At 39.6% G+C, this 27,782-nt stretch overlaps 2 protein-coding genes across 6 annotated transcripts; both read right to left on the reverse strand.

Annotated features, from left to right (window-relative positions):
- Positions 1–85: 85 nt before the first annotated feature.
- Positions 86–9,200, reverse strand: cse1l (CSE1 chromosome segregation 1-like (yeast)). Its single transcript, XM_086087111.1, has 25 exons — positions 9,052–9,200; positions 7,657–7,749; positions 7,386–7,528; positions 7,197–7,298; positions 6,967–7,112; positions 6,740–6,830; positions 6,524–6,631; positions 6,303–6,395; positions 6,039–6,206; positions 5,848–5,977; positions 5,693–5,758; positions 5,350–5,552; positions 5,193–5,277; positions 4,834–4,895; positions 4,621–4,757; positions 4,147–4,250; positions 3,960–4,057; positions 3,729–3,879; positions 3,424–3,632; positions 2,135–2,232; positions 1,973–2,058; positions 1,761–1,842; positions 1,075–1,221; positions 678–909; positions 86–596 (listed from the first exon to the last, which is right to left on the reverse strand). The coding sequence occupies exons 2-25, from the start codon at positions 7,739–7,741 to the stop codon at positions 507–509; spliced, it is 2,916 nt and encodes a 971-aa protein (XP_085943237.1). The 5' UTR covers positions 7,742–7,749; positions 9,052–9,200; the 3' UTR covers positions 86–506.
- Positions 9,201–10,226: 1,026 nt separating this feature from the next.
- LOC147167224 (protein polybromo-1-like) lies at positions 10,227–26,724 on the reverse strand. 5 transcript variants are annotated; one of them, XM_086086969.1, is made up of 30 exons: positions 26,612–26,724; positions 25,037–25,186; positions 24,865–24,962; positions 24,086–24,233; positions 23,542–23,691; positions 23,265–23,381; positions 23,117–23,185; positions 22,955–23,053; positions 22,779–22,864; positions 22,611–22,696; positions 21,831–22,047; positions 21,519–21,660; positions 20,535–20,629; positions 20,186–20,465; positions 19,987–20,092; positions 18,134–18,773; positions 17,843–18,054; positions 16,379–16,564; positions 16,124–16,281; positions 15,768–16,037; positions 15,540–15,685; positions 14,128–14,285; positions 13,829–14,012; positions 13,537–13,735; positions 13,237–13,435; positions 12,987–13,139; positions 11,501–11,650; positions 11,184–11,236; positions 10,764–10,950; positions 10,227–10,683 (listed from the first exon to the last, which is right to left on the reverse strand). In XM_086086969.1, exons 2-30 carry the CDS (start codon positions 25,175–25,177, stop codon positions 10,520–10,522), a joined length of 4,893 nt encoding a protein of 1,630 aa, XP_085943095.1. In that variant the 5' UTR covers positions 25,178–25,186; positions 26,612–26,724; the 3' UTR covers positions 10,227–10,519. The 5 variants fall into 5 exon arrangements, with proteins under 5 accessions (XP_085943095.1, XP_085943094.1, XP_085943096.1 ...); XM_086086968.1 differs by having other exon boundaries at positions 20,186–20,629; XM_086086970.1 differs by lacking the exons at positions 25,037–25,186; positions 26,612–26,724 and having other exon boundaries at positions 13,071–13,139; positions 24,865–24,980.
- Positions 26,725–27,782: the final 1,058 nt, after the last annotated feature.

Raw genomic sequence — 27,782 nt, forward strand, 5'->3', positions numbered from 1 at the left:
AAAAAGAGAATGTAAAATCATCATTTATATTTGAGATTGAGTTGCACAGAGCCAAGGTAGGAAGTGAAGGGATGCGGAGGCCATGACAAATCTGTGCCTCTTTTTTTATTCACAAGAAAAACATTGTCAAAATAGACTAGGCATGAATAAACCTACAGGAAACATGTAACACAAAATACAAACGTACACCAAAAAAAAGCCTAAATAAATTCTAAATGTGTCAGATGTTCCGTTTCTTTCATTAGAGCTGTTGTAGGGGAAAATGTGATTGATGGGACTTTGGCTCGTTTCTTTTTCCAACTTTTGGCTCACGACAAACGCAAGAGGTCAAAAAACAAAACTGTATGTGTTAGGCTAGAGTTTGGTCATAATCTTTAAAACTTTTAAAAACTAATCAGCACAGTCTGAGAAAACCCAAAGTTGTGAATGAATACCTCTTGCGGGAATTCCACTGTTTGATGGTCGTCGAGACTACGGCGTCCTTTTGAACTGAACAGCATTGTCATTCAGACCAGTTGCACATTGGCTCCCTGTAAATAAGTCTGCAGGAAGCGGAGAGCCTCAGCGTTCAGACTGCTACTCAGCATTGATGGAACCTACACCAAAAAAATAAAAGATCAATTACAGAAACTGATCCAAATGTTTATCACTTCATTAAAAAAACAAAAACAACATACCCTTCCCGGACAGGCTGTAGAAAGCTTGTGGAGCGAATGGGCCAGCAATATTTTGGGATTGCTGACAGCATCTCCGATCGGATCGTGCTCCTTCTTGCCAGCAAAAGCCAGCTGTGAGAAAGCAGTCTGATAGCCGGGCGTGTCTTCAATGTCAATGAAATGCTCGTCATCCGGGATGCTGTCGTCTTCAGGCAGCTCAAAGAGACCAATGAGGGCCTGGAGCAGGGGGGTCCTGACCAAACACATCATTAACGAGGCTGTGCATTTAAGGAATGTCATTTTGTAAGGAGAGTATCTTTACGAATCCCATCCATTAGTGTCAGCAAGTTGTACTCCTCCAGCCATTTATTTCACAAAAGATGAAAATAAATCAACGCAAGTTGGGCTGATTGCTTACCAGAGCTTAGTGTACTCTGTGTCCATCATGGCAGGACATTCAGTGAGGACCTTTGTGATACCAACAGCACAGATCTTTTTCTCAACTGTTCCAGACACTTTCTGAACCTCTGGAATTATAATTTTCTCCAAGACCATGCCGAACATTCTGTACGGAGCAGACAAGATTGATCAGATTTAAAATATGATACTTCGAATACCATCGATTAGCAATTGATTTTGTATTGGAATATGAGCTGAGGTTACTGTGAACATAGTCAAGATTTAATTTCTGACAAATGAGACCTTCAGCTATTGAAAGCTCAATTATTTTTGGCTCCTGCTCACAAACATAAAAATGCCGCAGTCAGCTTGATATGTACTGTTTAGAACGTAAAACATGGCAGCAAAGAGCCATTTTGACATCCATTTTTTCCGTACCACTTATCCTCCCTCATATTTATACATATTCCACAAAACACATTTTAAGTTGAATTAGAATCTTTTGGCACAGCAAGATACACAATTGAAATCCACTTCTAAGGGCCACCAGTGTTTGATTGACAACCTGTCTCGTGTTTGCCAAGGAGCAATTTGCTCCAAAGAGTAACAAAAGCATGTTGTCACTGTACAATATACAAGCTGTCATGTTCACATTACCGCCATACCACATTTTGATTCATGGTGACTTATTCAAATTAAACTTACTTGGGCTGGATGCTGTCAAAAATCTCCTGGAGTGCAATAGCCCCATACCTGACACCATACAGGTTGATAAATACCAAGAAACCTGCGATATAAAAGGCAACCATTGACAGCCCATTATTCAATGTGTCAATGCATTGACTACTGTATTCTTTGAAATGAATAGACTCACACTTGAGAAGGTTAATGAGGTGAAGCTAAATGACTGTACTCACTCTTGATGAACTTTGTGGTTTTGGAGCTTTGGAGTCTTTGGAAGAGCAAAATGAAGATCTGTTTCCTGTACTGAGTGAGGGATTCTCTGGCAAAAAAACAACAACAACAAAAGTGTCAGAAGCAGTCAAAGTTCAAAGAGGCCGAGGCGAGTGCCAACTTACGGGGGCATGTGCTCGATGATGCTGTTGAGCAGGTAAAACCCTTGGTGGTCATTGGCCTTGGAGGCAATAAGCTTTTGGAAAACACCGAGCAGTCCAGGCTGAGGAGAAAGGATAAAGTAAACTGTATTTTAATTGTCCATCAACAGACTCAACTAATGAATATACACACTCCTTGATCAAAACATTAGGTACGCCTAAATAATTTAATAAGCACAAGAAGTATAAAAATGTGTCGCAATAGTAGAAGTAGCAAAAGTACAACAAAAATTCAAGAAAAAAAAAATCTGTGTCTTTGTGGAATCGGTTATACATCCATGTGAATGTTACTGGAATGTTCATAAATATTTTATTTTGTTCTTCTAGAACAGAGGTCTACAAATCTCTAACAAAAAAAAAGATCTCTAAGAAAATTAGTAGAAATAGATTTTTTTAATTTTTTTCTTTTTAAGATAGAATAACCTTTAAATGAATTAATGGTTAAATAAAAAATAAAACGTCAGAGTCCAAAGTTAAGTTGTCAGAAAGAAAGAGGCATAAGGTGGATGAAGTTTTTTTTTTAAGAAATATATATATATATATATATATATCTCCAAAAAGTGACTAGAAAAAGGAAAAGCGGAGAATTTGCATAAAATGTTCATGAAATTAACAAAAATGACAGAACTGAATTTTAAAAAATGCAGAAATTAAAACATTCAAAAAGTAGCCATAAAATGTCCTAAAACAAAACAAAAAAATTCCCAAATTACCATATGTCACAAAAATATCAGAAAATTGATAGCAAAAAAGACAGAAAAGAATGTAAAAAAAAAAAAAAAAAAAAAAAAAAATTACCCTATGTCCATAAAATTGCCACCAATGTCAGAAATTTGACAGAAAGGCAGAATTTTATATATATATATATATATATATATATATAAATAAACAAAAAGAAGTATGAAAAATTACAACAACCCCCCAAAAAATTCAAAAACAGAAGACGAAAGGAAGAAGAAAATTAATGTCTAATATTGGATGTTGCTCTCATATTTTTGTGTTGTAGCTCTAATTAGCTCTTGGGCCCTCAGCACATTAGACTAACACCAACAGTGTTTCGTTCATCGCCATGTTCAAATGTTTTGCGGCTCCAGACAGATTTTTGGCTATTCATTTGGCCTAAAATGGCTCTTTCGACAGTAAATGTTGCTGACTCATGTTCTAGAAGATATTTCCTTGTATGGGGGCGGTCATATAAAACATTGTAATCAAGTACAAAATTATGGCTCATGTACAAAACTGCCATCACATACTATTTTATCAGCAGCAGATGCAGCAATCGTGGCTCCGCCCTTTTCCATGTACGCCTGCAGCAGGCGCACCAGAGGGGGGATGTTGCCCGTGCGCTCCCACAACACAGGCTGCAGCAGGTGAGGGAATAAAGCCATGTAGGAAGAGGGAATCGAGTTGGAGTGCATCTCCAGAAGGAGAGACATCACCTGGAACACGTATGGGAGAAACTCTGCAACAAAGCAAAAGTGAAAATGAACGCATGAGCCTCGATCAGCAAACAGCTACTTTATACCTGCAAACATGATATATGCGCAACGAAACTGACCCTGGACATCGTTCTGGAGGATCTCCGTGAAAACGGGGAAGAGGGCTTCCTCAAAGCTGCCGACAGTGGCGGGATTAGCTTTGCAGGTGATGCGGACAGACAGGCAGAGGGACTCAAACAGGTAGTGGTTAAAGTGGGGCTTGCTGGGATTCTGAGAATGACACATAAGAAGACTTTAGCATGTCCCAAATACAAGCAAGCATTTTGAGAAAACACAAAACAGCAAGTTACCTTGCTGACTAAAAGGAGCTTCTGAGTGAGCTGATCAATGAGAGTGGGAATGTAAGGAACAATGGCTTCCTGGAGGAGTGAGAAGCTGCGCATAATGGCTTGAAAAAAAAAAGAAGAAAAGAAACAAAAGGCAACGTCAAATAAATGTGCAGATGCGAGAGTACATAGAGGACAAAGTCTAGCACACCTTTCATGATGTATTCATTTTCTGATGAGCCAGGAAATGCCATTGCCTTGAACAGGTTGGTGAGGAGCATGTCAGTAAAAGGTGCCATCTCTACAGCAGTGATACTGAGAAACAAGTAGTCCAAAAGGACGATTTTTTTGTTAACATTACATCGGCATATGGAAGATGGCATAAGATGACCTTACTAAATACAGGGTTTCTGCAGGTATCATCAAATCTAATTTAATGCCCATGTCACACTGCATATACAAATGTATACATATATGCATACTGTTTTTGACACTAGGTGGCATTAGTGCTTCATGTTGGACATTGGTGACAGGAACAATAGGTTTTTCAATTAGTATTTGGAACAGGAAGCAACGCAAGGCCTTAATTTGTGCAAAATCCATTTGAATGACTTTTAATGTTTGTTTTTTTAATGAACTGCGGATTCCCTGAATACGATTGCACTATATCCAGCTCGACACTCACAGTGTTGAATTGTTTGGGCCCCTCATAGTAAACAGCCTCTCCAAAGCATGAGCAGCATACGTGTGTTCCACAGTGCTCTCTGCCTGCAAGTGAGATATCAAAAGAGGGACAGCCTGCAGCAGTTGCTCCTTAGGAAGCTGGAAGAGACGCACAACTAAGTTATTCTGCACTGGTATGTGCCACCCCGTGGAGAAACCAAAGGTTTCAGCATACCTGGCTCCTGAAGATCATCACATACTTGATGGCATCCGCCTTCAACACTGGGAATTCATTAACTGCAATGATATTGTCAAGCTCTTGTATATTAATGTCAAAAGACACACAACAGTACATGCATTTGTAAGAAGAAGAATTGCACTTTGGCCACAGCATTTTGTACATTCCACTGTTTTGATTTAGCTCTCAATATTTGGGATTTATCAGCTGCAGATTAGTTTTAGCGTGATATATTATTTTTTTTACCTCAAAATCTGGAGTAAAAGATAATTCAATGGACAAAACCTATGCATTGCAGACATTCACTATATCTTGTATGTATTTACATACAAGTGCATTATAAGAAGCTGCCTTACCGTTAGCGGATTTTAGGTCTGTAAGAATGTGGTTCACAAAGAACTCTGTCAAATTCACCAATTCATTGGCTTGAGTTATTCCGTGCTGGGGGAAAACGAGAGCCAATTATGCAAATGTGATCCTTCAACAATGCATAAACAAAACCATCACCAATACCTTCTGCGTCTGTGCTTTGGATGCCAGTGACGTGACTAAATAGATGGCGGCATCTTTGTGCTTCCAATTTGCACCAGGGTTTTTTGCGTACTCGGCCAGCATGGAGTTGACATATCCAGAAAAGATGGCCGTGACCGGAACCTCGAAAAACTTACAAAGGCCTCTTACCAAGTCACAAGCTGCCCTGCGACGAGTGTCGATGTCTGAAAAGAGAAGGGTGCGTGCATGGATGATTATAGAAAGCGATAAAAATAACATTTGACAATGAAAACGAATCAATTTTGAATTTCAAACAGTTGCATCAATCAACGGGCATTAAGGACGGCAATTTTTTCATCTTTACCAGAGCCCTCAAGGTCTCTCCGGATATATTCTTCAGAGTTATCTTCAAAAGCCTCCTCATCCGCACCTAATACAAATATTGTTCGATCAAAAGTCACATAATAAAAAGCACTTTGGAATTCAAGCACATTTCCATGTGCCAGCAAAGTCACTTACTTCGGAACTCCATATTGGGAACAATGACCTTCTCGCAAATGCTTGTGAGTGTATTCTGATCCTCAAATAGATTTTTGTAGTGTGGCCTTTCACAGACCGATGCCAAAAATTGAATGGCATTGCTCACGAGCTACAATAAAACAAAATGGGTTAAACGTGAAAATGCATCAAAATTAAATGCGTAACCTTACCAGGTCATATTTAACTTCCTGGCCTGTAGAAACTAAAAGGTTCCAGATGGCAGTGACAAAACGAGGAAGATATGGCTGAAACTCTTCATCATACTTCTGAGCATAAAGCGCAGCGTTGTCACAAATCTGGGACTTTAGCAGCTCAAGGAGACCCGCTTCCTCCTCATCCTAAGAAATCATAACAACAGACATTTTAAATCTCCTTCATGGGGATGAAAACGGGAATTTCATCTTACGGTAAGTTGAAAATGTAAACATGCTTACATTTGTTTGTAAAAGTTTATTATCCAAAGTAAGAAGTGCATGAAAATTGGTCATCCAGGTTTCCATATTATCTTCAAAAAATTCAGGAAGGTCCTGTAGAATAACACAGAATTTGGTGGTAAGGTCAGTTAATACATTGAAGGGATCCAACCCTTAAGAATACAAAATCACGGAATGGCTTCATTTTCTTTTTTATCATAACTTTAATGAACAGAACAGACCTGAAAGTTAAGACTGTAGAAAAGCTTGGAGATCAGTGTGAGTGAGGAGAAGAGGACTTTCAAGGCATTAACATCGGTAGCATGAGTCTGACACAACTCAATAGTGGCCTGCAACAAACAAGGGTTATTATTACAGTAACTATCAACATTAATGGTTTAAAAATGTGCGTGCATTGCTGCAATGTTTAATGCAAGAAACAATAAGTCACGACAAACCTTGAACAACTCTGTCAGAGGTAAGGCAAATGTTTCAAGAACTAGTTTGATCTCCAACCAAAGCTCATTTGACTTAAATTCATGACGATACCTGAGAGGGATAAACAAATAGGAAGCAAAGAGAGACCCACTCAGTACAATATGGTTGGATTAAAAGGTTAAACGAGGACTTATGGAGCAAGACGTTCAGTAGGAAGAGGAGTGACAGATACACATACAACACATACCTCTTAAATAGTGAGTGTGCAGTGCGGAGCACTCCATTGATAATATGGAAGTCTCCACTTCTGAATCGGGTCACCATCTCCGTTAGAAGGTCAGGCCACTTCTGAGGGAAGTCTTCCCGTCCGATGATGCTGATAGCGTCACTCAGCTGAAAAAGAAGAACAGACGGGGGCTCTTTTTTATAAACAGAAAAGAAGAAATGAAACTCCTTAATATACATTATGATGCTCACCTGCTTCTGAATCTGCTCCGGACTACTTAGCATCAAATTAACAATGTTTGCTTTGACTGTTGTTCTGTCTTGTTCTGAGATTTTGTTCGGTTCATCTTCAACCTTAGGAGAAATGTAATAAATCACAACCTTCATAACCGATGCCACGGCATCGATAACCAAATAATCAAGACAGCTGTCAAAACTCACAATGCGCCAGTTTCTTTTGATGTAGTTTTTGAATGTAACAGCAGCGCAGACACGGATAACATTGTCTTGGGACTTTTCGAGCAAAGTGAGGAGGAGTAAAGGGTAGTTCTGGTTTCCCTCAACGGATTCAAGGAACTTTTCAGCTATGACAGAGAAAACCACAAAGCAGGTGTTTATGACATGTCCATTGGAAGTGGCATAGAAGTTTGATATGTATAAACAACACGTATGAATTGAATGCATGGTTTTGTTACCAATTCCAGCGTCTTACCTGGACGCCTGACAATTGGGTCTGGGTTGAGCGTTTTTCTGAGGAACTCTGTCAAGGTTTGTAGGTTAGCATCATTCAGTTCCATGGTTGCTACTGTGAAGGAGAAGACGGCAAGTGAGTCACTGGAAGCACAATATAATATACATTTTGGTTAATATTATCCATTAAATTGTTCAGGGATCCAGACTAAAATGGTAACATTTGGCCCCAAAAACTCTAGATACAAAACTACATTTTTCATCTATATACAGCACATTTGTGACACATAGGCAAACAATTGTTGCTTACAAACTTCTGCTCCACACTTCCTCTAATTTCATCGCGAAAATGTGAATAATTGCAAGTCAATCTGTGATTCATGTGCGCCAACCTGTAACACTTCAGTCAAGTTGGGCCGCATCACTTGGTGTGCTGGGGGGGGGGGGGGGGGGTTGACAACTCTGGGTTGTCTAAAGGTGAGAATAGTTGTCTATATGTGCAACAAATTTGATTGGTGAGCAGTCGCTGGGCAAGGTGGGTCCTGCTTCTCTCGCAGGATAGGTCAATTTACACTCACTGAAGACACTAAATAGTCCACAGGTGTGAATATAAGCATGGGTTGTTTGTCTACATAGTTTCCTGATTGACTTGCGACCAATCCAAGTCCAGGGGTCTTGTTTGTTTATATGTGCCCTGTGATTTCCTGGCGACCAGTTCAGGGTGTACTTTGCCTCTTGCCCAAAATCAAACACGACTGTCACGAGGACCAGCTATTTAGAAAATGGATGGATCTACAGTCCACACAAGTGAATGCTGAGCAGCGACGTCCAAAAAGTATCAATGAGAATTTGGTTATGTCGTGAAGGCGCAGCTAATTCACTTTAACGTTACAGGTCGACATTTTCTGAATACGAAACAATACGCCTCAAATATAAGAGGAATCAAGTCAAAGTTGTCCACTATCTATTACCCCTAAGCATAGACCCGTCATTGCTAATCATTCAAACATTGAGCCCAGCCCTGACGTTAGCTCGCTAGCAGCTAACTTAGCAGCCTGCTACACTCTGCAGTCACTCTGCTGGCCCAGCTGACTCCAGATCAGTTTGGCGTATAAACGTTAACTAGACTGGAAAAGTGACCTATTTTTGTACACAGTGGTGTAAAAACGTAAAGATTTTAAACTGTGTTTAATTTAGTTTGTAAGTTAGCCGGGCTCCATAGACGCGAGGCGAAACCTTTAGCAGCGTGGAGCGTCAGGACCTGTAAATAGAACCACGGCTAGCCTTTGCGCCAACTTGCTAACAGAGGGATAAAGTAAGCTCAGCGACACGCCTTTTATCGCAATCTAAATGTTGATGCCGCCGGTGTGTGATTTTGAGGTCTCAGCCACTATTGATAATAAGCATGCAGCCTTACCCGTCACTGTGTCTCTTTATTTGTCAGTGTGAGATGCAGCGGTATGATACATACGCACACACCGCACGTTCGTGCTTGCAGTGCCAGCTTTCAAACGTCTGGAGCACAAGGAACTGCGCGGTTACACTATTGCGCGTGCGTACATGTCAAACCACGGTCGAAAGCTACGCCCCTAGTGATTCAAGACCAGGATTGCACGAAAAGACAACTTGTATCTTTTCGGGAAACTCTGATTCCACTTTAATAATGACAAATTGGGAGAGAAAAATAATGTCTGTCCCACCCATGAAATCAAAAGTGACACAGCACTTGTGTAGTTGTGCTGTTTCCCTGGCTGAGACTCAAAAATTTAACTGTAGCTCACTAGGTATAATGTAAAATTATTACTAAATATTAAAAAATACAAAATAGCAGCTTTAGCAGCTTATAAAACTTGTCTTTGTCTCGTCGCCCTCTTGATGACCAACTTACAAATCAAAATATAACAAAAAAGCTATGCCGTTGATATGACTGTCATTAAAATGTGTTACTTTATTTGCTGAATTTGTGTCACTCAACATACGTGCAACATTTTTTAACCATCTGGAGCAGTAGTCTCAAATTTATGGCCCGGGGGCCGTTTTAGGCCCACCCCGCGCAGGATATTTTGCAAAATTGCAATTTTGTGAGTGTGCCATGTTTGGGAAGGTTTGGTATTATTATTTTTTTAATCACTTACAGGCAACCGTAGCTCATGACAGGCTCATGAACATCTTTTCGCTGATGTCGCTGGCTTCTTGAGCATTAGCCAGAACCAAACAAATTTTCATTTAATTTACCTAGCTTTTATTTTGTACTTGTATTTTACTCTTAATCATTATGGCTTTGCCTCGTGTATGAATAGTTGTACACAAACGTATCTTGTCCTACCACAGATTGCATTCTTCCTTTTTAGCAATTCCTCTTAGGTGAGTTGTTTTTTTAGGTTGTCCACATTGACATTTTCTTGAGACGTCCATCTTGTTTATTGACTTAAATAAATAAAATATCACTGTAATCTGTAACAGAATGAGAAGTAATGTCCCAAATTCATCATAAACGTAACAAGGATGTAATTATTTGCACACATTAGAATATTAAGTAGTCAAACATGAACTTCGAAATAAATTCAAATAAAACTGCACCTTAGTCACAACCAGGCAACAACGTTTTTAATACACTTCAACGAAACAAACATGAAATGAAAACAGACAAATGTAAGGCATTACGATTGTGAAAGCACAAAGGTATTCATCACAAAATGACGGTTGCACTTGGAACAGTACATCTCAAACGTTAAATGAAAAAATGACTTTGATAAGCAACCTCTTTTAACATAAACACGTCTCTTTAATCATAACAACACAAAGTCAACACTTTTAGTGAGCATAACCCCATCCCTGTTTTACAAGTCTGGGAACAGAGGCTCAGATCACGATTATGGCCACGCTTACAGGTTGTGTGTGTAGCGAATGTTCAACGTATCTCTTAGCATCAGGTCACGCAGTCGCCAAAGTGCATCAGCCATTGTCTTGTGGGCTCCTTTACTTTTCAGCCAGTGGGACGGCAGTCTACTTTCCTGCTCTTTTGTCAGGCGCACATCTTGTTTTTTAGCTAAAAAGCAAAATGCAAAGTCATACACAATAGTCATTTTTCTTCTGGAACGTGATTCTTCCTGGATTTATATGACTGACCTGAAAGCGTTTGGTCCCACTTGCTCACAGTCGATGATTCCGCTGTTAGACCCTCTATGTAGCTGAGGTAAGCATCGGAGTGCAGGAGCCTCTGGGCCTTGACTGGAGGGGACACGAACAACGGGGAGGAGGGCTGTTGAAGGGCAGCCTGACCCATCTGGCCTGGTCCTGGGTATGGTGGGGGAGCCTGTTGGCCAGAACCCATCTCAAATGAATACAATAAAACAATGGGACATTTCTATTTAAATCAAACCTGTCAAAATTAGTATTTCTGTTTTGTTTGAATATTTTGATGTTTGTTTTTACTTTGGACCATCGCACGTTCAAAAAGGAGCCTTCTTTCATTCATGTGCTAATTGCAGCAAAATTGGAGTATGAAGTGAAATCAAATCAATATTACATTCAGAGCTTAGCTATTACCTGAGATCCGTGAATACTCCCTGCTCCAGTTTCACCCCCAATACCGTTGATGCCTGATATATACAATGCAAAGACAATGACTCATAAAACAATCCATGTCATCTCAGGAATGCCAACCATTAACATGTAATGCTTAATTGCTCATTTGTTCAGATTGAGGTCATCGAAATATGCCGTTTTTTGAGCTAATGACATTATAATGTAATGTAACCACTCAGGTCACAGCCTATTGGTACAGGTAGCCCCTCCAGCAAGTCAGATTGGCAGACAGGAAGCAACTGTGTGGCAGGCGGGGGTGGCTATGACAGCGCCCTTACCGAAATGCGGCATTCCGGGGAGCCCAGGCATAACGAGCAGAGGATGCTGGGGGTTTAAAGGGTCCCCCCCCGTGAGATGTGGTGGTATGCCAGTCATACTAACCATTCCTTGCGGCATCATAGCTGACCTACATGCACCCATCATAGCTTCTTAAGATTGAAGAGCAGCAAACACAAAACAAAGCAACATGCATTGGTTAATCATGCATCACGACAAGCGTGCTTTACATGTGAATTCATATGCAATCATGTATTCATATCTGTGCTGTGAGAATGAATGCAAAATAAATGTTACTAAAATGAGGGGCGGTGGGGGTCACAAACACCTCTTTTTGAAGCCTCTGTTGCTTATGCCAAGGAATGATTTCATCAATTGTTATTGAGCAGGACTGAAGCAAAAAATAAATAAATACATTAAGGAATGTGTGAGGAAGCCATTCCTTTTTCCTCTTTCGTTAACATCACCGTTGTGTTCTTTAAAGAGGGACTTTGGCGTTTTCAAAAATAAATGACTGTCATATTTTTTTTAATGCGAAAATGTCAGTAGAACCTGGCTGACAATACAGTTGTTGTTTTTCGATGATCAGAATCACTATACTGTACAGCCGTTCTACAGAGCTTGCTGGTGAGCTACTCATTTGAATCAGCTGAGTTGGAGGAGGGGGGAGACATCTAAAACAGGCAGGACAGCGGCACTCAAGGACCGAAGTTCCCTACCCCTGAACTAAACCAAAGAAAAGACAATGCCCAGCAGGGGGCGACACTGCCTTACTTGCCTACCCAGGGACAGCTCATCCCTAAATATTGAGCCCAGTTCAAAGCAAACATGGTGAAGCAGCATTTAGCTGTTAAGAGAAGTTATTTTAAATCTGGCTAGGGTTAAATTAAGTTTTCCAAATTCTTGTTATTTTACTGCACATTCTTTTTATTAATTTTAGCAAGCTATTTGTAATTTCCTTTTTTTTTTTGTCTTCATCTTGTTTTTAGGTGTTGAACTTTTCAATTATGTGACTGACATTGAGTTACCTTGTGCAAAATGGGATATATAAATAAAGCTGCCTTGCCGACATGAGCAAAAATAATCAGTTTGGAGGGGAATCATCCCTCTCTCTCTCTCTCTCTTGTTCCTCTAATTTTATATCTAAGAAAGAGAGAAGAAAAACAACGAAATGAGGCTACACTCAAATCTCACTAAGAGTTTTTAGCATTGCAAATTCCCTCTTTAAGCAGCAAAAAAATAAAATAAACATCAAATAACAATGATTAAGTTATGTGGATTCATGAGTTCAAACATGACAAGTCTGGCAAAAAAATGGCGCATGGAGGTTATAGCTCTCTATTGGAGGGTTGTGCTTGGCCAGTGTTTTGTATTTGAGGCAACACAAACATGCTGATGCAATAAGACGCGCGTCAACCAAGCAGGGAAGCTCGTTATTCCAGCCCTTTCTGGTATTGTGGGAATCCATCTGCAACTCTGAGGGGTTACCTGACACAGGCGTCAAGCTGGGATTTAGCATCCCCATGGGGGTTGGAGCAGGCACCACTCCTATCAGTGCCCCTACTGGGGTACCTGCTCTAGGGGATGTCATGTAGCGGGTCCGGTCACGCTCCTGCTGCTCGGCCACTTTAGCTGCTCGCTCTGAAAGCCATCAAGTACAAAGGTGATTTTTTTTTTTTTGTTTGTTTTTGCACGTCACCAATCGATGAACACGTTTCGTCATCATGGCCTTCTTCACCTTCATACTCGGCTTTCCTAGAACCTTCCAGGTTCCTCCACTCCGTGCCAACGAGGCGGCTCAGCTCGCCAAAGGAGTAGTCTGGGTGCCGGGCTTTAATGACGGCGCGCATCTCGCTGCTGAATAGAATATATCCGCTCATGTTGATCTTCCGCTTTGAGCCCTCCTTCTTGGAAAGACCCTTGAGAGATTTGGCTGACTGTGCATAACCGGGAGAGAACAAAGGCACACACACACAACAAAGCTAAGCAGTTAACTGTTCCTTCTTTGCCGCGTTTAAGGAATCCAAACAAACCTGACCTGCGGCGGAGTGTAAGCCATGATATCCATGTCACCACACATGGACGAATGCATCCGAGGAAGTGAGTGATCAAGCTCGCTGTCATCATCCCCAAGCTCCTCCAGCTCCTCATCCGTCATATCAGCAAACTTAGCCTCCAGTTCCTCAATTTTTCTGTCTAGCAAAGGCGATGCCTCCTTTTGGGGAACTATAAGCTTCCTGAGGGAGAAAAATATACAGGTCAATAGAAACGTATTTCGTTACAGTAAACAAATCCGACGTACGCCATAGGTATTTCATCCGTGACCTTACCTAAAATAGTAGATTTCGTCCTCCACCACCTTTCCAGATGATGAAAAGCGCTTCAGTCCTTTGAACCGCTTCATTTGCTTCTCACTTTCAATGTAGCGACTCTCGCACAGCAGGATATTCTCTTCGGGCACCTCGGTTGGTCGACACGATAGATACTCTTTGAAGGATGACACCACGCACTTCCCTGTGAGACAAGAAATGTGCATGAAATGCACAGTTATGAAATTAATACGTAATTAGATCATTTAGAATGACTCAAACAGTGTGGTTGCTAAGCTCCTTGTCGATATGAATGTTACCTATGATGCAGGTCATGGGGCAGGCCTCCTCAAGGTTGCTCAGGAAAACTTCCTTCTTGTAGAACATTTTAGTGGGCTCATGCTCCGTTTCCTCCGGATGGATGAAGATTGGACCGAAAAAGTAGCCGGCTCCATCTCGCATCCACATTTTTTCAATTCTGTACAACAATGTTTAAACTTCTTGTTGGAGAACAGACAATCTTTTTGGCCTACTGACTTCAAGCGTTCATGAATTTGATTCAGATAAGATGCAGAGGTGCACAGTAAATTCTTTAGAAAATATTTTACTCTGAACAGAGTCTATTTGGTCCCACATTTACACTTGGAAGAGAGTAAAATAAAGTAAATTTTACTCAAAGTATATTTAGTGTGTATGAGAGAATTTGCCCATCCCATGAAAAAACATATTAAAGATTGTTTTTACTCGGAAATTCTAAGTAAATTTTACAAGGAGAGATTTTGACTAAATTTTACTTCTTTTTTTTTAAGTTACACAAGGGTTGAGGAGCAAACTCACAACCTTCAGCTTGGGAGACTGCCACTCTACCACATGAGGTGTGCCACTCCTACTGCTTGCTTATATCCAAAAGGAGACAGAAAACATCGATTCTGGTCTTGGAGGGTACGAAGATTCCAGCTGACATGAGTAATATACTAACACACAGTAGGAGTGGAATAGCTCAGGGAGAACCTGAAGGTGTGAGTTTGTTCCTCAACCCTTGAGTGATTTTTTTTTCATTTTTACTTTTAAAAGTGTACATTTTACTCATTTTAGAGTGGGACCAAACAGACTATGTTTCGAGCAAAATTTACTGTGTGGGGGACTCAAGTCAGATTTAAGTTGCCAATGTTCGGACTTGGGACTAGCTTGGATAAAACTTGAAATTTGGATTCATAAGACTTGACTTCAGTCACACGACTTACTTGCATGTATACATTAAAAACATCAGCATTTTCAAGGTAATGTGGCTTTTGTTTTGTTGTGGTTGTCTAATCAACAGCTTGATATGCTACACCTGGGAGGTGGATGGACTACTTCAGATTTCAACCAATTTGTGAACAATTTGAAAAATGGGCCTTTTTGTTTCCATATAAAAAAAAATCTTTGATCTTGAGTTCAACTCGTGAAAAATGAAATAGAAGCAAAAAAAAAAAGTGTTTTTTTTCTACTCTACATAACTGAGCAAAGTAAAGTAAATTTGCCTTATGACTTGATTGACCTTAGTAACTAATTGGCTAGCTTGCTATTTAGTGGCGACTCAACTTGACTTGTTTGATTACTGGCACAGGAACTCTCGGGACTTGCTTGAAACTTGAAGCATACTTGAGACTTATTGCTTGCACATAAGTGTTACTCCCACCCCCGATTAGACGCATTCCAACTTATTGATTTAAAATTGCATTGACTCCACCTTCCCACTCGGTGGCGCACTAGTCCAAGAGAGCCAATGTAGACGCAGTCTCCCACTTTCAGCCACAGGTTGTTGTAGCAGAGCTGTTCATAGTATTGGCAGCCTGCTTCCCCGTTGGTCGTCTCCAATGAAACATCTTCCCTCTCCTGCAGATATAAAACGTAGTACTGAAAGTGGCATGTGAATTTTATTTACCACCACAGAAAGAGGGCTTTTTTTTTTTTTTACCTTGTCTATGCTGCTACATTCTGTCACTTTGGTTTCGTCTGTAATTTCTATTGGTTTCTCTTCCCTTTCTTCTTTCTCTTCTTTGGGGGCAAATATAGATGCGACCCGTACAACAGGCAGAGGCACTTCTCTCGGGACAAAGCGAACTGAGCTCAAGGGCATGGCCCACAACTTGATCTTCTTGAAGGACTTGGACTTGGCTGAGTAGCGAGATTCGCAGACATGGATGTCCTCTGCCCTGAAGCCTTCTGGGTAAAGTTTGAAGTACTCCTGAAATCCACGTTAAAAAAAAAATGTCAACATGCTTCTATACATTACAGTCGTTGCTCAGGTGACACATGGATGAGAGTGGTTACCTTTACAAACATTACCACACATTTTCCGAGAATCTTGCTGATCCGCGCTTTGTTGTAATAGTCGCTCTTAAATACTTCCTTCTCTAAGAACTTTCGTGTAGTGACATGGAAGGTCTCATTTGGCCTGTAGAACCAGCAGCCGTAGAGCCATTTCTCACCTGAAAAAATTGACCAACGATTATCAAGCAAACATAAGAGGACACCGTGTGCGCATAATGAGATGCAAATTATCTTCAGATTGCAGTGGGGACTGACCGGTTTCATCTTGCCACAGGCGTTCGATGTAGATGATGTGAGGCTGGAGGTTCGGCTCGGCAGGCTCCACATAAACGTAGTCTCCGACACAGTACATGCTGTCTTTGAAGCTGCAGTCTTGGCTGTATGTGCGCTTTGCGCTCAGCTGCCAGGAACCCCCGACAGATTCCTCCCTCTTTTCAGCTTCTGGAAATTCACAGCACGCTCTCTTAGAAACAGCTGCATACATATGTGGTGATATGCTGGAAAACTTTTTAACCAGTGATTCCCAAACACGAGTGTGCCGTGGGAAATCTTTGGGTGTTCTATGGCAAATTGTTCAATTTCAGCTAATTAGTGTAAAACAAATAATGTATATTTTTTCATATAGCAAACTTTGCCAACGTAGATGGCTGCAGGTACAATTAACCTTGGTATTAACCGGTTAACATTCATATAATACAGGGGTCAGCAACCTTTACTCTCAAAAGAGGCATTTTTACCAAATAAATAACCAAAAATGATGATGAAGGAAACATGTGTGTTAGTGTTAGTCTAAGGAGGGCCCAAGAAAAGCTCATTAGAATTTACACCATAACAGAAAATATGTAGAATCCAATACTTTTCTTCTGTCTTCCGTTTTGGGATTTTTTGGGGTGTAATTTGTCAGACTTAGTTTTTCATATATTTTTTGACTTTTCTGCCTTTCTGTCAAAGGGATTTTTATGGACATACTGTGGTCATTATTTTTGGCAAATTTTTGACATTCGTTTCTGCCTTTTTTTGTATCAATTTTTGGGATCTTTTTTTAGCCTTTTTATTTTCTATATAAATAAAGATGACTTGACTTTTCTGCCTTTTTTGGGGGCAATTCCAAAGACATTTTATGGTATTTTTCTGGCTTTCTTCTTTTGTTTTTTTGGCATTTTATGGTTACTTTTTGACAATTTTCTTTTCTAACTTTTTTTTTTAAATAATTTTTTTGACTTTTTAGGCAATTTTGTGTATATTATATGGTAATTTTATGCTTTTTATAGTGACTTTTTGGACGGGTTTTTCTTCTTTTTTTTCTTCTTCTTTTTTACTTTTTCATCTCTATTTCTGGCAATTTACAAATTTGGACTCTGACATTTTTAAAATATTTAATCATTCCTTTAAAAAGAAAATCATTAATTAATTTAAAGAATCTACATTTTATCTAAATAAATATGTAAAACAATATATGTATTAATTTCTACTATTTATTTTTAAAGAGATCCACAGGATAGAGACTAAAGAGCTACATGAGGCTCCAGAGCCGCAGGATGCAGACCCCTGATAAAATAGAATGAAAGCTTTGTGTTTAACTAAGCATGCTCAGATGGACGGTATAATTTGTGAAATTTTTGTTTGGCAGTTTGCTGTATACATTTTCTCATGTAAATTATGTGCGTCAGGTTGGGAAATGTTGACTTAGTGATTTTAAATATGCATTAAGTCAAATACCAATTTTCTCCTCTTCTCTCTTGATTTTGTCTTCCTCAATCTCTTTCGGGAGCTTTTGTTTCTTCTCTTTATCCACATCATTGTGCAGATGTTTGGATGTATAGCTCAGCGCAGGAGACATCAAAATCTCTCCGTTCTTACACAGCTCATCCCGGATCCTGATGAAGAACTGCTGCAGCTCGACGGCATCTTCAAAAATTTCAGAGTCTGTCCTGTAAATGACAAATGATACAAAAATAATCCTCACTGCACCCAATATGATTTTGTGTAAATTGGCCGACAGTATCTCACCTATTTAGATGCCTGGCCTTTTCCAACACTTCAAACATGTGTTCCTGAAATACATCCAGCCTCATATAGTGTCCTCCGTCGACATTCTTTCTGATGATGTCAAAATTGAGAGGGGGCTTCTTCAGGTTTGCAGGGTTGGTGGCAGGGATCTCAGCCAGAGAATCGCTGTAGCAACGCCCCTCGTCATCTTGGTGGCCAAGCACAGAGACAAAAAGGCTGCGGATGAGCTCCTGGATCAGGCGAGGCACATCGGGCACGTAGGCGTCCTCCCCTCCCTCCAAGGCATGCCTGGTCTCCAGCAGCACCCGGTGCAGGACTAAAGCATCCCGGTAAATCAGAGACTCTGGCTCATTGTACGTGCATGCGTTGTTGAACATGAGCACAAAGTCCTCTACCAGTGCATCGACATCCTGATACTTATTGGCCAACATGTGGCTCTTGATCTTCTCCATGTCCACCGGTTTCTTGATAGCTATGTAGTAATCTGGCAGCTCGGCGCGGGATGGAAGACGCAAGAAGATCGTGCTGAGGCGACGGCCGCGCTTATCGGTGTAGTTCTTGACAGACTCATACAACTCATTCAGTTTCTGTTGTAAGGGTGTCAAATACTTGGATTTCTTTAGAGTCATGTTTGTCTTTCCTGAAAGAAACACAATTCATTAGTAACAGATGGATTTGGTAGCTATAGATGGTTTTGACCCAGTTTTCAATGCATGTAAAGCAGTGGCGAGATATGCAAAAATGTCAGAAGATCAAATATCTGTACATTATACTCACCGGAGACGCTAATTATTCAATGTAATAATGTGTGCAAATTGCAAAAGACTTGCTAGTCGAAATTGCCTTATCCAAATAATCAGAGGACAGAAAAATACTGATGTTTAAAATCTGATTGGTTTAAGAAACTGTCCTGTTACTAATATAGTTTCAGTGACATCAGCCAGCACTACTGATTCTGAAAAGTGTGGACAATTTCTAACCACATCCTCATACTAGAAGCAGTGCAGCAGAGAAAAATGCTTTGAAATAAAGAAAATAGACACTTGGGAATAAATTAATTGCCATGAAAAACAATTTCATGGAACAAATTATAATTTAGGGTGTAAATGTGGGTCAGTGCGTGCAGTATTTGGGCTAGCAGAGAAGGCCTTGCTGTCCCTGACGGTCCACGACTGAAAATATATGAAGATGTGGTCTCTAGGGGAAGGTTTCATATCACTGGCGTCGGGCGGAAATTTCCTATGACCAAATTTAGTCAATTAAATATTTTTCAGAAATCCATACCGTTGGCCAGTACTAACATGGGTCTCTTTTTTTAATTAATTAATTAATTGTATTATTTATTTATTTGTTATTATTTTATTTTATGATTTTTATTTTTTTATTCTATTATTGACGAATTTAAAGCTACTGAATACAGAAAATGTCATTTTGAATCGCTACTGCCACCTGTGGCCGAAAAATTAAACTGTATTTGGGTTTAAAGTTTCTTTTTTTCAGACAACAATTTTATTTTCCAGTAAAGAGAAAAGTCCTCTAAACTGCATTTTCCCTTCTTCACATACACAATGCCCACATGACATCGCAGCCAGAGGGCGGGAAATTCAAACCCGAATCATGTCTGAAAACTATTGGCCAGAGACTTGCAGGAGTTCCCATTATGAACAGCGAAGATGTCATAAATGGTCAAATAAAAAGGCTATTGTAAAGATATTTTGGGGAAATTGTTACAAAATGCAGCTTTCGACAAAGCTAAACAGCGATGTCATTTTTTTCTTTTCCTGATAAGTGATGGTTTTGAAAATGCAACACCACTGATGTGCAAATGTGAGAGTGTCTTTAAAGTCACTTACTTATTTTCATCTTTGAGGACACCGTGTCATCCTCATCCGTCACCGGTCCGAGATCCCTGCGTCTGTCTGTCATTATTTTCTCGAGTACATCAGCATCATTGAATACCTGGAAAGCAAAACCAAAAAACAAAAAAAAACTTTTCAGTGACAAATAAACAACAAAGCAAGTAAAGAATACGTCAATGTTAACCCTCGTAACTTGTGATCCCTCTTCATTGTAGTGTCGGGCATTGCGGAACATTAGCTTCATGTCCTCCACCATGGCATCTTCAGTGAGGTACTTGTCTGAGCGGATGTTGTGCTCGATGGTCCTCAAGTCCATGGGCTCCAGGATGACCTTGTAGTAATCAGGGTAGTCCTTCTTGGAGGGCTTTACCATAAAGAGGTCACACAGTCGCCTGCCAGTGCCCGCCTCACGTGCGTCCGTCACAGATGCAAAAAGAACTTTCATTCGATTTTTCTTGGTATTCTTCTTGTGACTATAACAAGGGTAACAAATATGTATCTTAAAATTAAAAACCGCACACAAGGAGAGTGACAGTGAGTACCTTTTTCTCTTTGTGCTGCTGGTGTCAGAGGTCGCACAGGACAGCATACTGTCTCCATCATCATCATCCCTCTGTAAAAGCTCCTTTCGTTTTATCTAGTCAGAATACAATCAATGCACAGTTTACAACTCTCACTTCAACTTAACCCACCGAAATGTGAGAATTTTTCAAAAAGTAACTATAAAATGTCCAAAAACAAAAGAAGAAAGGCAAAAAAAATACTAGAAAATGTCTTTGGAATTGCCAAAATGTCAGACAATTAATTTAAAATAAAAAGTACAACAAAAAAAAAATAGACCATAAAATGTCCATAAAGTTGCAAAAAAATTGTCTGAAAATTGATATAAAAAAGCAGAAATTTAATTTAAAATTAAAAGGTTAAAAAAAAGATCCCCAAAATTACCATAAAATGTCCACGAAAATGCAGAAAATTGATAGCAAAAAGCTGCAAATTAATTACAAATAAAAATGCAAAAAAGATCTCCAAAATTACCATAAAATGTCCACAAAGTTGCCAAAAATGTCAGAAAATTTATTGCAAAAAAAGCAGAAAATGTATTTAAAATAAAAATGCACAAAAAAAAGATCCCAAAAATTACCATAAAATGTCAAAAAAATTGCCAAAATGTCAGAAAATTAATAGCAAAAAATACAGATGATTAATTTAAACTATAAATGCAACAAAAAAAGATCCCCCAAATTACCATAAAGTGTCCACAAAGTAGCCAAAAATGTCAGAAAATGTATAGCAAAAAAGCAAAAAAATAATTTAAAATAAAAATGACAAAAAAAGATCCCCCAAATTACCATAAAATGTCCAAAAAGTTGCCAAAAATATCAGAAAATTTATAACAAAAAAGTCAGAAACAAATGTAAAAAAAAATCCATTAAATGTCCAAAAAAGAAGAGAGGCAGAAAATGACCACAGTATGTCCATAAAATTCAGTATGTCAAAAATGCCAGAAATTTGACACCGAAGCTCACCTGCTGAATGTGCTGCAACTTAAGCACCCGCTTATAGATGGAGGAGTGGGGAACATTGTAACGCTTGGCGTTCTCAAACATTAGCATTAGATCAGAGTCCATATGCTCAACACTGTCATACTCGTTGTTCTTCATTTTGTTCCTGTGGGGAATTAAGGGTTCTCACATTTGGGAAGGAGGACACAGAATTACTGTACTGCAAAGTGAGTGTATGTGATTGCCAACGGGATATACAGTACAGTAAAACAAAGTGCCATTTATAGCCTTTTTTTTTTTTTTTACTGTAAAAATTGTCAATAGCTGTTTTCATACTTGATCTGATAGAGGCACAAGGGCTGAGTGATCTGCTGGTAGTAGTCGGGGTAATCCTTCCTGGAGGGCAGCTCCAGGAAAGGTTCTGAAATCAGGAGGCCTTGGTTGTTCCTGGCACCACGTACAGCTTCGTAGAGCTGGAAGATAGGGTTACTCATGTCGGTGTTAGTGGTCAAACTCTCCGCCTCAGACTCGCCCTCGTCGTAGTGAACAGACCCTGAGCAGTAGAGAAGGCAAAAACACATAACAATTATTTACAAATGAGTCAATATTGAAATGGTGTGTAGGTTTGTTTTAAAGACAAAGTCAACCCAAAACTAATTTATTGACAATAATATGTTCTATGCAGTCCCACTAGTCTAAATGTGGTATTTTGGTTAACATTGTGTTAGTGGAATATGAGTTAAGCAGCAAAATCCAGCAGTTTGTATCTATATCTGGAGGCGGCCATCTTGCCACTTGCTGTTGAATTTAAATGACATCACAGTTGCTCAGGTCTCAGGTAACAACCAATCACAGCTCAGCTTCAGAAAACAGGTGCGCTGTGATTGGTCATTACCTCTGAGCAACTGTGATGTCATCTTCAATCGACAGCAAGTGGCAAAAATGGCCGCCCCCTGAGATGGATAAAGACAACTGGATTTTGCTGCATAACTCCTATTCCACAAATGTAATATTAATCAGAATGTCATGTTTAGACTAGTAAGGTCACGTATAACATATTATTGTCAAGAAATTATTAAGGTCGACTTCCCCTTTAAAACGATGCCAACGATGTACCAGAAAGTATCCCGTCCTCGTCACTTTCATACTGCAGAGCCATGCCGATCGCCGAGAGGCGCTCACCCTGAGCATACCTCCTATTCCTGGAGGTAAAAAGGGAACAATAAAATAAATAAATAATAAATAAATAACAATAATAAATGATTGCATGTTGTTGTTTAGTACCTGATACGAATGCTGGACTTGACTGGGTCTCCGTGTTCAATCTCTGACTTCTTTTGTGCAAAAATCTTTTTAATTGTGTTTGCATCCTGAACACAAACGCAATCCAAGAAGAAGAAAAAATGCGACCTTTAAATATCCATGTGCATATACATCATAGTCTCGGGCTATACACTCACCTTGAACACCTGTGATCCAGGCTCATTATAAGTTCTGGCATTTTTTACCAATAAATCGATATCTTTAGCCATGGCATTAACGCTCCTGTAGTGGCCCATCTTAAACCAAATACATTTAATGATCATTAACATCATTAGGGATTAGATTGAATATTGTAATACCTGAATCTTTTGCGCGACAATTTTCAGATCTATGGGCTCCTTGATGATTGCATAATAATCTGGATATTGCTACACAAAACAAAACAAAATTTGCACATCAAAGTAAAGTCGTTCATTCCAACTTTAATGATGCTGGATAGTTTTGTACCGCTTTGGAGGGCAGCCTCTGAAAGAGATCGCTGACCAGGCGGCCCGAGGGTTCGGCGTACGTCACCACGGCATCAAGGAGATGCTCAAGGACGTCCCTCAAGCAGGTCGGCGCACTCTGTCATCACGTGAGTAAATCGCAGTTAAGAAAAAGAAATGTTGAAAGCAAAATGTTTTCAAGGGATTTGGGCCCAAAATACATGATTGCGTGACACGGTCCGACTCTCCCTCTTATTTGATGCAAGCGACTGCCTTCAGATCATTACCACGCGACTCACCTCATCCTCAGTGGACCCGCTGGGGATGTCTTGCGCATCGTTACTGGCCTCATCTTCCTCGTCATCATCGCCTGGCTGAACAAATTCGTTCTTGGTACGTTGGTAAAGGTCCCACAGTTTGCAGGCTGCCCGGAACTCAGCGCTGTCAGACTGCTCAAGACAGAGACGTTCATTAGAAGATACCTTGGATGAGTGAAGGACAAAAAAGTATTGGGAAACATGGCCATACTGGAATTATTCATTTATGGCTGTTGTTTTGCACAGTGAAAAATAATGACAATTGATGATACTAAATCTATTGTATGAATGGCAACAGGTGCATATGAAGGTTAGTCATATGTTCTGCTATCTTGTGGAAGAGCAATTAATTGTTCTGCCTGTCACTGTACGTCGCTGGCATAGATAGCTAAAAAAATATATATATATATATATTTGTCGTTAATCATTTTATGATTTCCAATCTCTCCCAACACTCGTGTGCGGCACCAGACTGATGAATTGCTCAAGAGGTAGGCCTATCTACTTCTTTATGGTGAGATTTTACCTTATAATATGTTTTGGCATTGTGAAACAGGAGCTGAAAGTCACTGGTGAGCTGTTGGACATCATCGTATTCCTCCATCTTTAATTTCTGCTGGATCTTCATCATGTCAATAGGCTGAGAAACGACATGGTAATAGTCTGGCTGGTTCCTTGAAATGGAAAAGTGGATCATGACATAAGGGTCACTGCCGGTCAAGGTTATTTTAGTTAACTAAAACTAACAAAAAAACTAAAATTCTAAATACAATTTTTTTTTAACGAAATAAAATAAAAACGAAAATGCTTTGAAAAAAGCGAAAACTAACTGAAACTACATTTTATGGAACTAAAACTAACTATGATTAGAGCAAAAATGTCCTTTGTTTTAATCTTTGGCAATCAATTTAATGCATGAGCCTTTGGAGATGATTTATTTTGATATTAACCGGAAAAGGGACATTTGAAAGTGTGTCATACAAAAGTGACGTCATGTAGCAGCAGCCAATAGAAAAGCACCTTCAGATGACGTTGCTCCCATGGTGTCTTTTAAATATTGCGCACAAGTAATAAACACTTTTTTTTTAAACTAAAACTAATACTGAAACTAACTAAAACTAAACAAAAACTAAGCATTTATGAAATAATTAAAACTAATCAAAATTAACAGAACCACCCTGAAAACTAATTAAAACTAACTAAATTTAAAAAAAAAACATCAAAACTAACTAAAATGAAAAATTCTAAAACTATAATAACTCTGCTGCCGGTTCATTCGAATAACACAATTAAGGTTGCGCTCACCTTCGTTTAGGGGCTCTAATGAACAGCTCGCAAAGCATCCTGCCTTGGTCATCCTTGTAGTCTCTGACTGTGTTGTACAGTTCATGGCAAACAGCAATCTGAAAGGCAACAAGTCAAAACTCACATGACATCATTTTGATTGGAAAAAAAAACGAGAAAAAGTGACAATTACAGGATCCACAGTTGGAATGTTTGAGGTCCTTCTCCTCTTTCGTCCACTTGAAGATACCGAGGATGAAGGCTGGCTATCGTCAAAATCTCCTCCGCTCACACTACTCGAAGGGGACGTCGCCCTTCTCCTTTTCAAGGCCATGACGAACCCCTGAAGAGGGCAGGTAAAGTCACGAGTTTTACCTCATGGACAAGATTTCACATTGTTTCAAGTTGTGCCGTTTGGAAATTGACTTATTGACCCGCGATATGCTCTCACTTTCAAACATGATAAGTTTGACATCTAGTAAATATCACACTGAAGCAATAGAGAAAAAGTCCAGATTTACACTCTTCCAGAGTGATCGGCACATCGGAGTAAAAATAAATATGGGGTGAATATGGGATGAAGTGATGCAGCATTCAAAAATGTCTAAGTGATGTAATTCCCAACCACAAGGGATCATCAGGTTAGTTGTTCCAACGTGTTTCCACCTGTTGCTATTTACACAACAGAAGAGTTCACACAAAGTCAATTTATGAGTAAATTGAGACATCATTATCGCTATTTGGGGGGGGGATTTAGCGAGTGGTGTGTCGCTTAGTTTTTCCAGTGTGAAATAAAGTACAGTATATATAAATAAAGTATTCAGAAAAAGCTGGAGACAATAGGTCTTTCGGGGGATATTTCTGGATGAACCAAAAATGCATTATAACCTTTAGGTGAACTTTATGTGACCTCTAAACTTTTGAATGCATATGTCCAACTGTTGCTTGTTCCAGTAGCTTTTTGCTTGCTGAACTACAAAATTCACAACACGTGTTCAATGATCAAGCCGCGAATGGATCAAAACACTTCCTTGTTCAAATAAAATTGGTATTTAAACAGTCCTCTTCATCTTACTGTTCACATTTTGACAGAATGAAAACAACACCTAACAATTTATCCACCACGCCATTGCAAGGCTTCCATCAGGATGTAGAGTGTCATCAGCAGGTCAACAGAGAGACTGGAAGAGTCACTGAAAGGCACAGTGGACATCTTTGTAAATGCATTGTTCGATTCATGAATCTGACACCTGTTGTAAGGTCAAGTCGAGGTTTAGCAACATTTATATTTTTATACAGGCCTACACATCAGCCTTGAAAGTGCAAAATGATGACTTATATTTTACAAATAAATGTTTGCGGCGTATAGATGCAATATGTTCAGTATTAACTCAGCGATTGTTTGTGGCAGTTGCCAGGTGTATTATTATCAACTTGAGTAATATCCCTGAAGAATTACTTGACGTTCATTCCCCTGCGCGTATGGAGTTTTTCTCCCCCTCCAGGCCCCGGCGCGCCTGCCCGTATGGCGTCTGTCCGCACACCTGAGCTGCGATCCCACTCTCGGCGCGCGCAGGACCGCTAACGTTAGCAAAACGCTTAACGGTTAGTCTTCCCAAAAATATCAAAACGCCAAAGCCGAGACATGGAGACAAAGGCGCCCACTGACAGGCAACGTCACATAGCTACCGTGAACTACACCGTGGACTGCTCTTTTTGTAATTAGAACATCATTTGACTTCGACCACTTGACATGGTTGGCGTTTACCTTTCGCGTTAATAGACCCACAGAATCTTGACCGAGAAGACAGCCAATCACTCATCGATTTTAGATTCGCAGACAGGAGTGTGAAGTTAGCGTTAACCATAACGCTACTTCCGCCAACTTTCGCCTTCAAAACAAAAGCTTTGTCAGGAACTGCACCTTTCAAGAGTACTGTTTCTTCTCTTTTTAATTCAGAGGTGGTAGTACTCACTGTATGTTCTTGGCGTAGGTGCGTGTGTAAAGTCATAATAAGAACATTAATAATAATGTGAAAAACATTGCCAATTTAATTCCTTTCATCAAGTAGAAGTAAAAAAATAATGGGGGAAAAACCTGCAAGATAGAAATTAAAAGATAAAAATTAGGTAATGATAACAACCTAACCTTACCAAAAACACCTTACCTTTATGTTTTTTCAGATTAATGCCATAAAATTGGGTTTTTTATGCTGGCATAAAACAACACATACGCCACAAATTATTCTTGTAGCCGACATTACAACATTACAAAAAAAATCTTAAATAGGGACATGCATGAGGAATACCTTGCTTCACATAATCTATTGCGTCACCGTTTTAAGTGCTCCCTGTTTCATGGTCCGCCAATTAGCTGCTGTCCCACCCATAAATCTCCAATCAATCAATCAATATCTACATCTATCTTTTTTATGTGATGTCATCTGCCAAGGTTGAGGCTAAAATAGCACAATATAGCATTCCTATGGAGTAGCACATACGAGATGTGCCAGAAAAGCTTCAGCACCGGTGACACAGAAAATACTTAAAATCCAAATTAAAACGTTTTCCCTTCAAAATAATCCCCCTGAAGTGTAACCACGGTTGTCTGCCATGACTTCATGCACTCCTCGAAAGGATTCTTGTGGCATCCAGATTCTCGCCTCTTCTCGTGCACTGATCGATATGCCATATCGTTGTCGATGTTCTTGTTGATCATCTGGCTCACATTGAAGACGATAACTTGGAGGGTTTTGTTTGTTTGAAAATATATATCTAGTAGGTAGGTTGTAGGATTTTAAAATATATCTTTGTAACACCAATCTTGGAACTTTTCTGACACATCTCCTATAGCAAGACATCTACCAGGCCACTCATTTCCTGTTAAATAAAGTGAACTTTACAGGAAACCCATCGTATACAGGTTTTCTAGATGGTGA

The sequence above is a fragment of the Leptonotus elevatus genome, chromosome 10 (assembly GCF_054856555.1).
Source record: "Leptonotus elevatus isolate MCC_2025b chromosome 10, RoL_Lele_1.0, whole genome shotgun sequence".
Taxonomy (NCBI): Eukaryota; Metazoa; Chordata; class Actinopteri; order Syngnathiformes; family Syngnathidae; genus Leptonotus; species Leptonotus elevatus.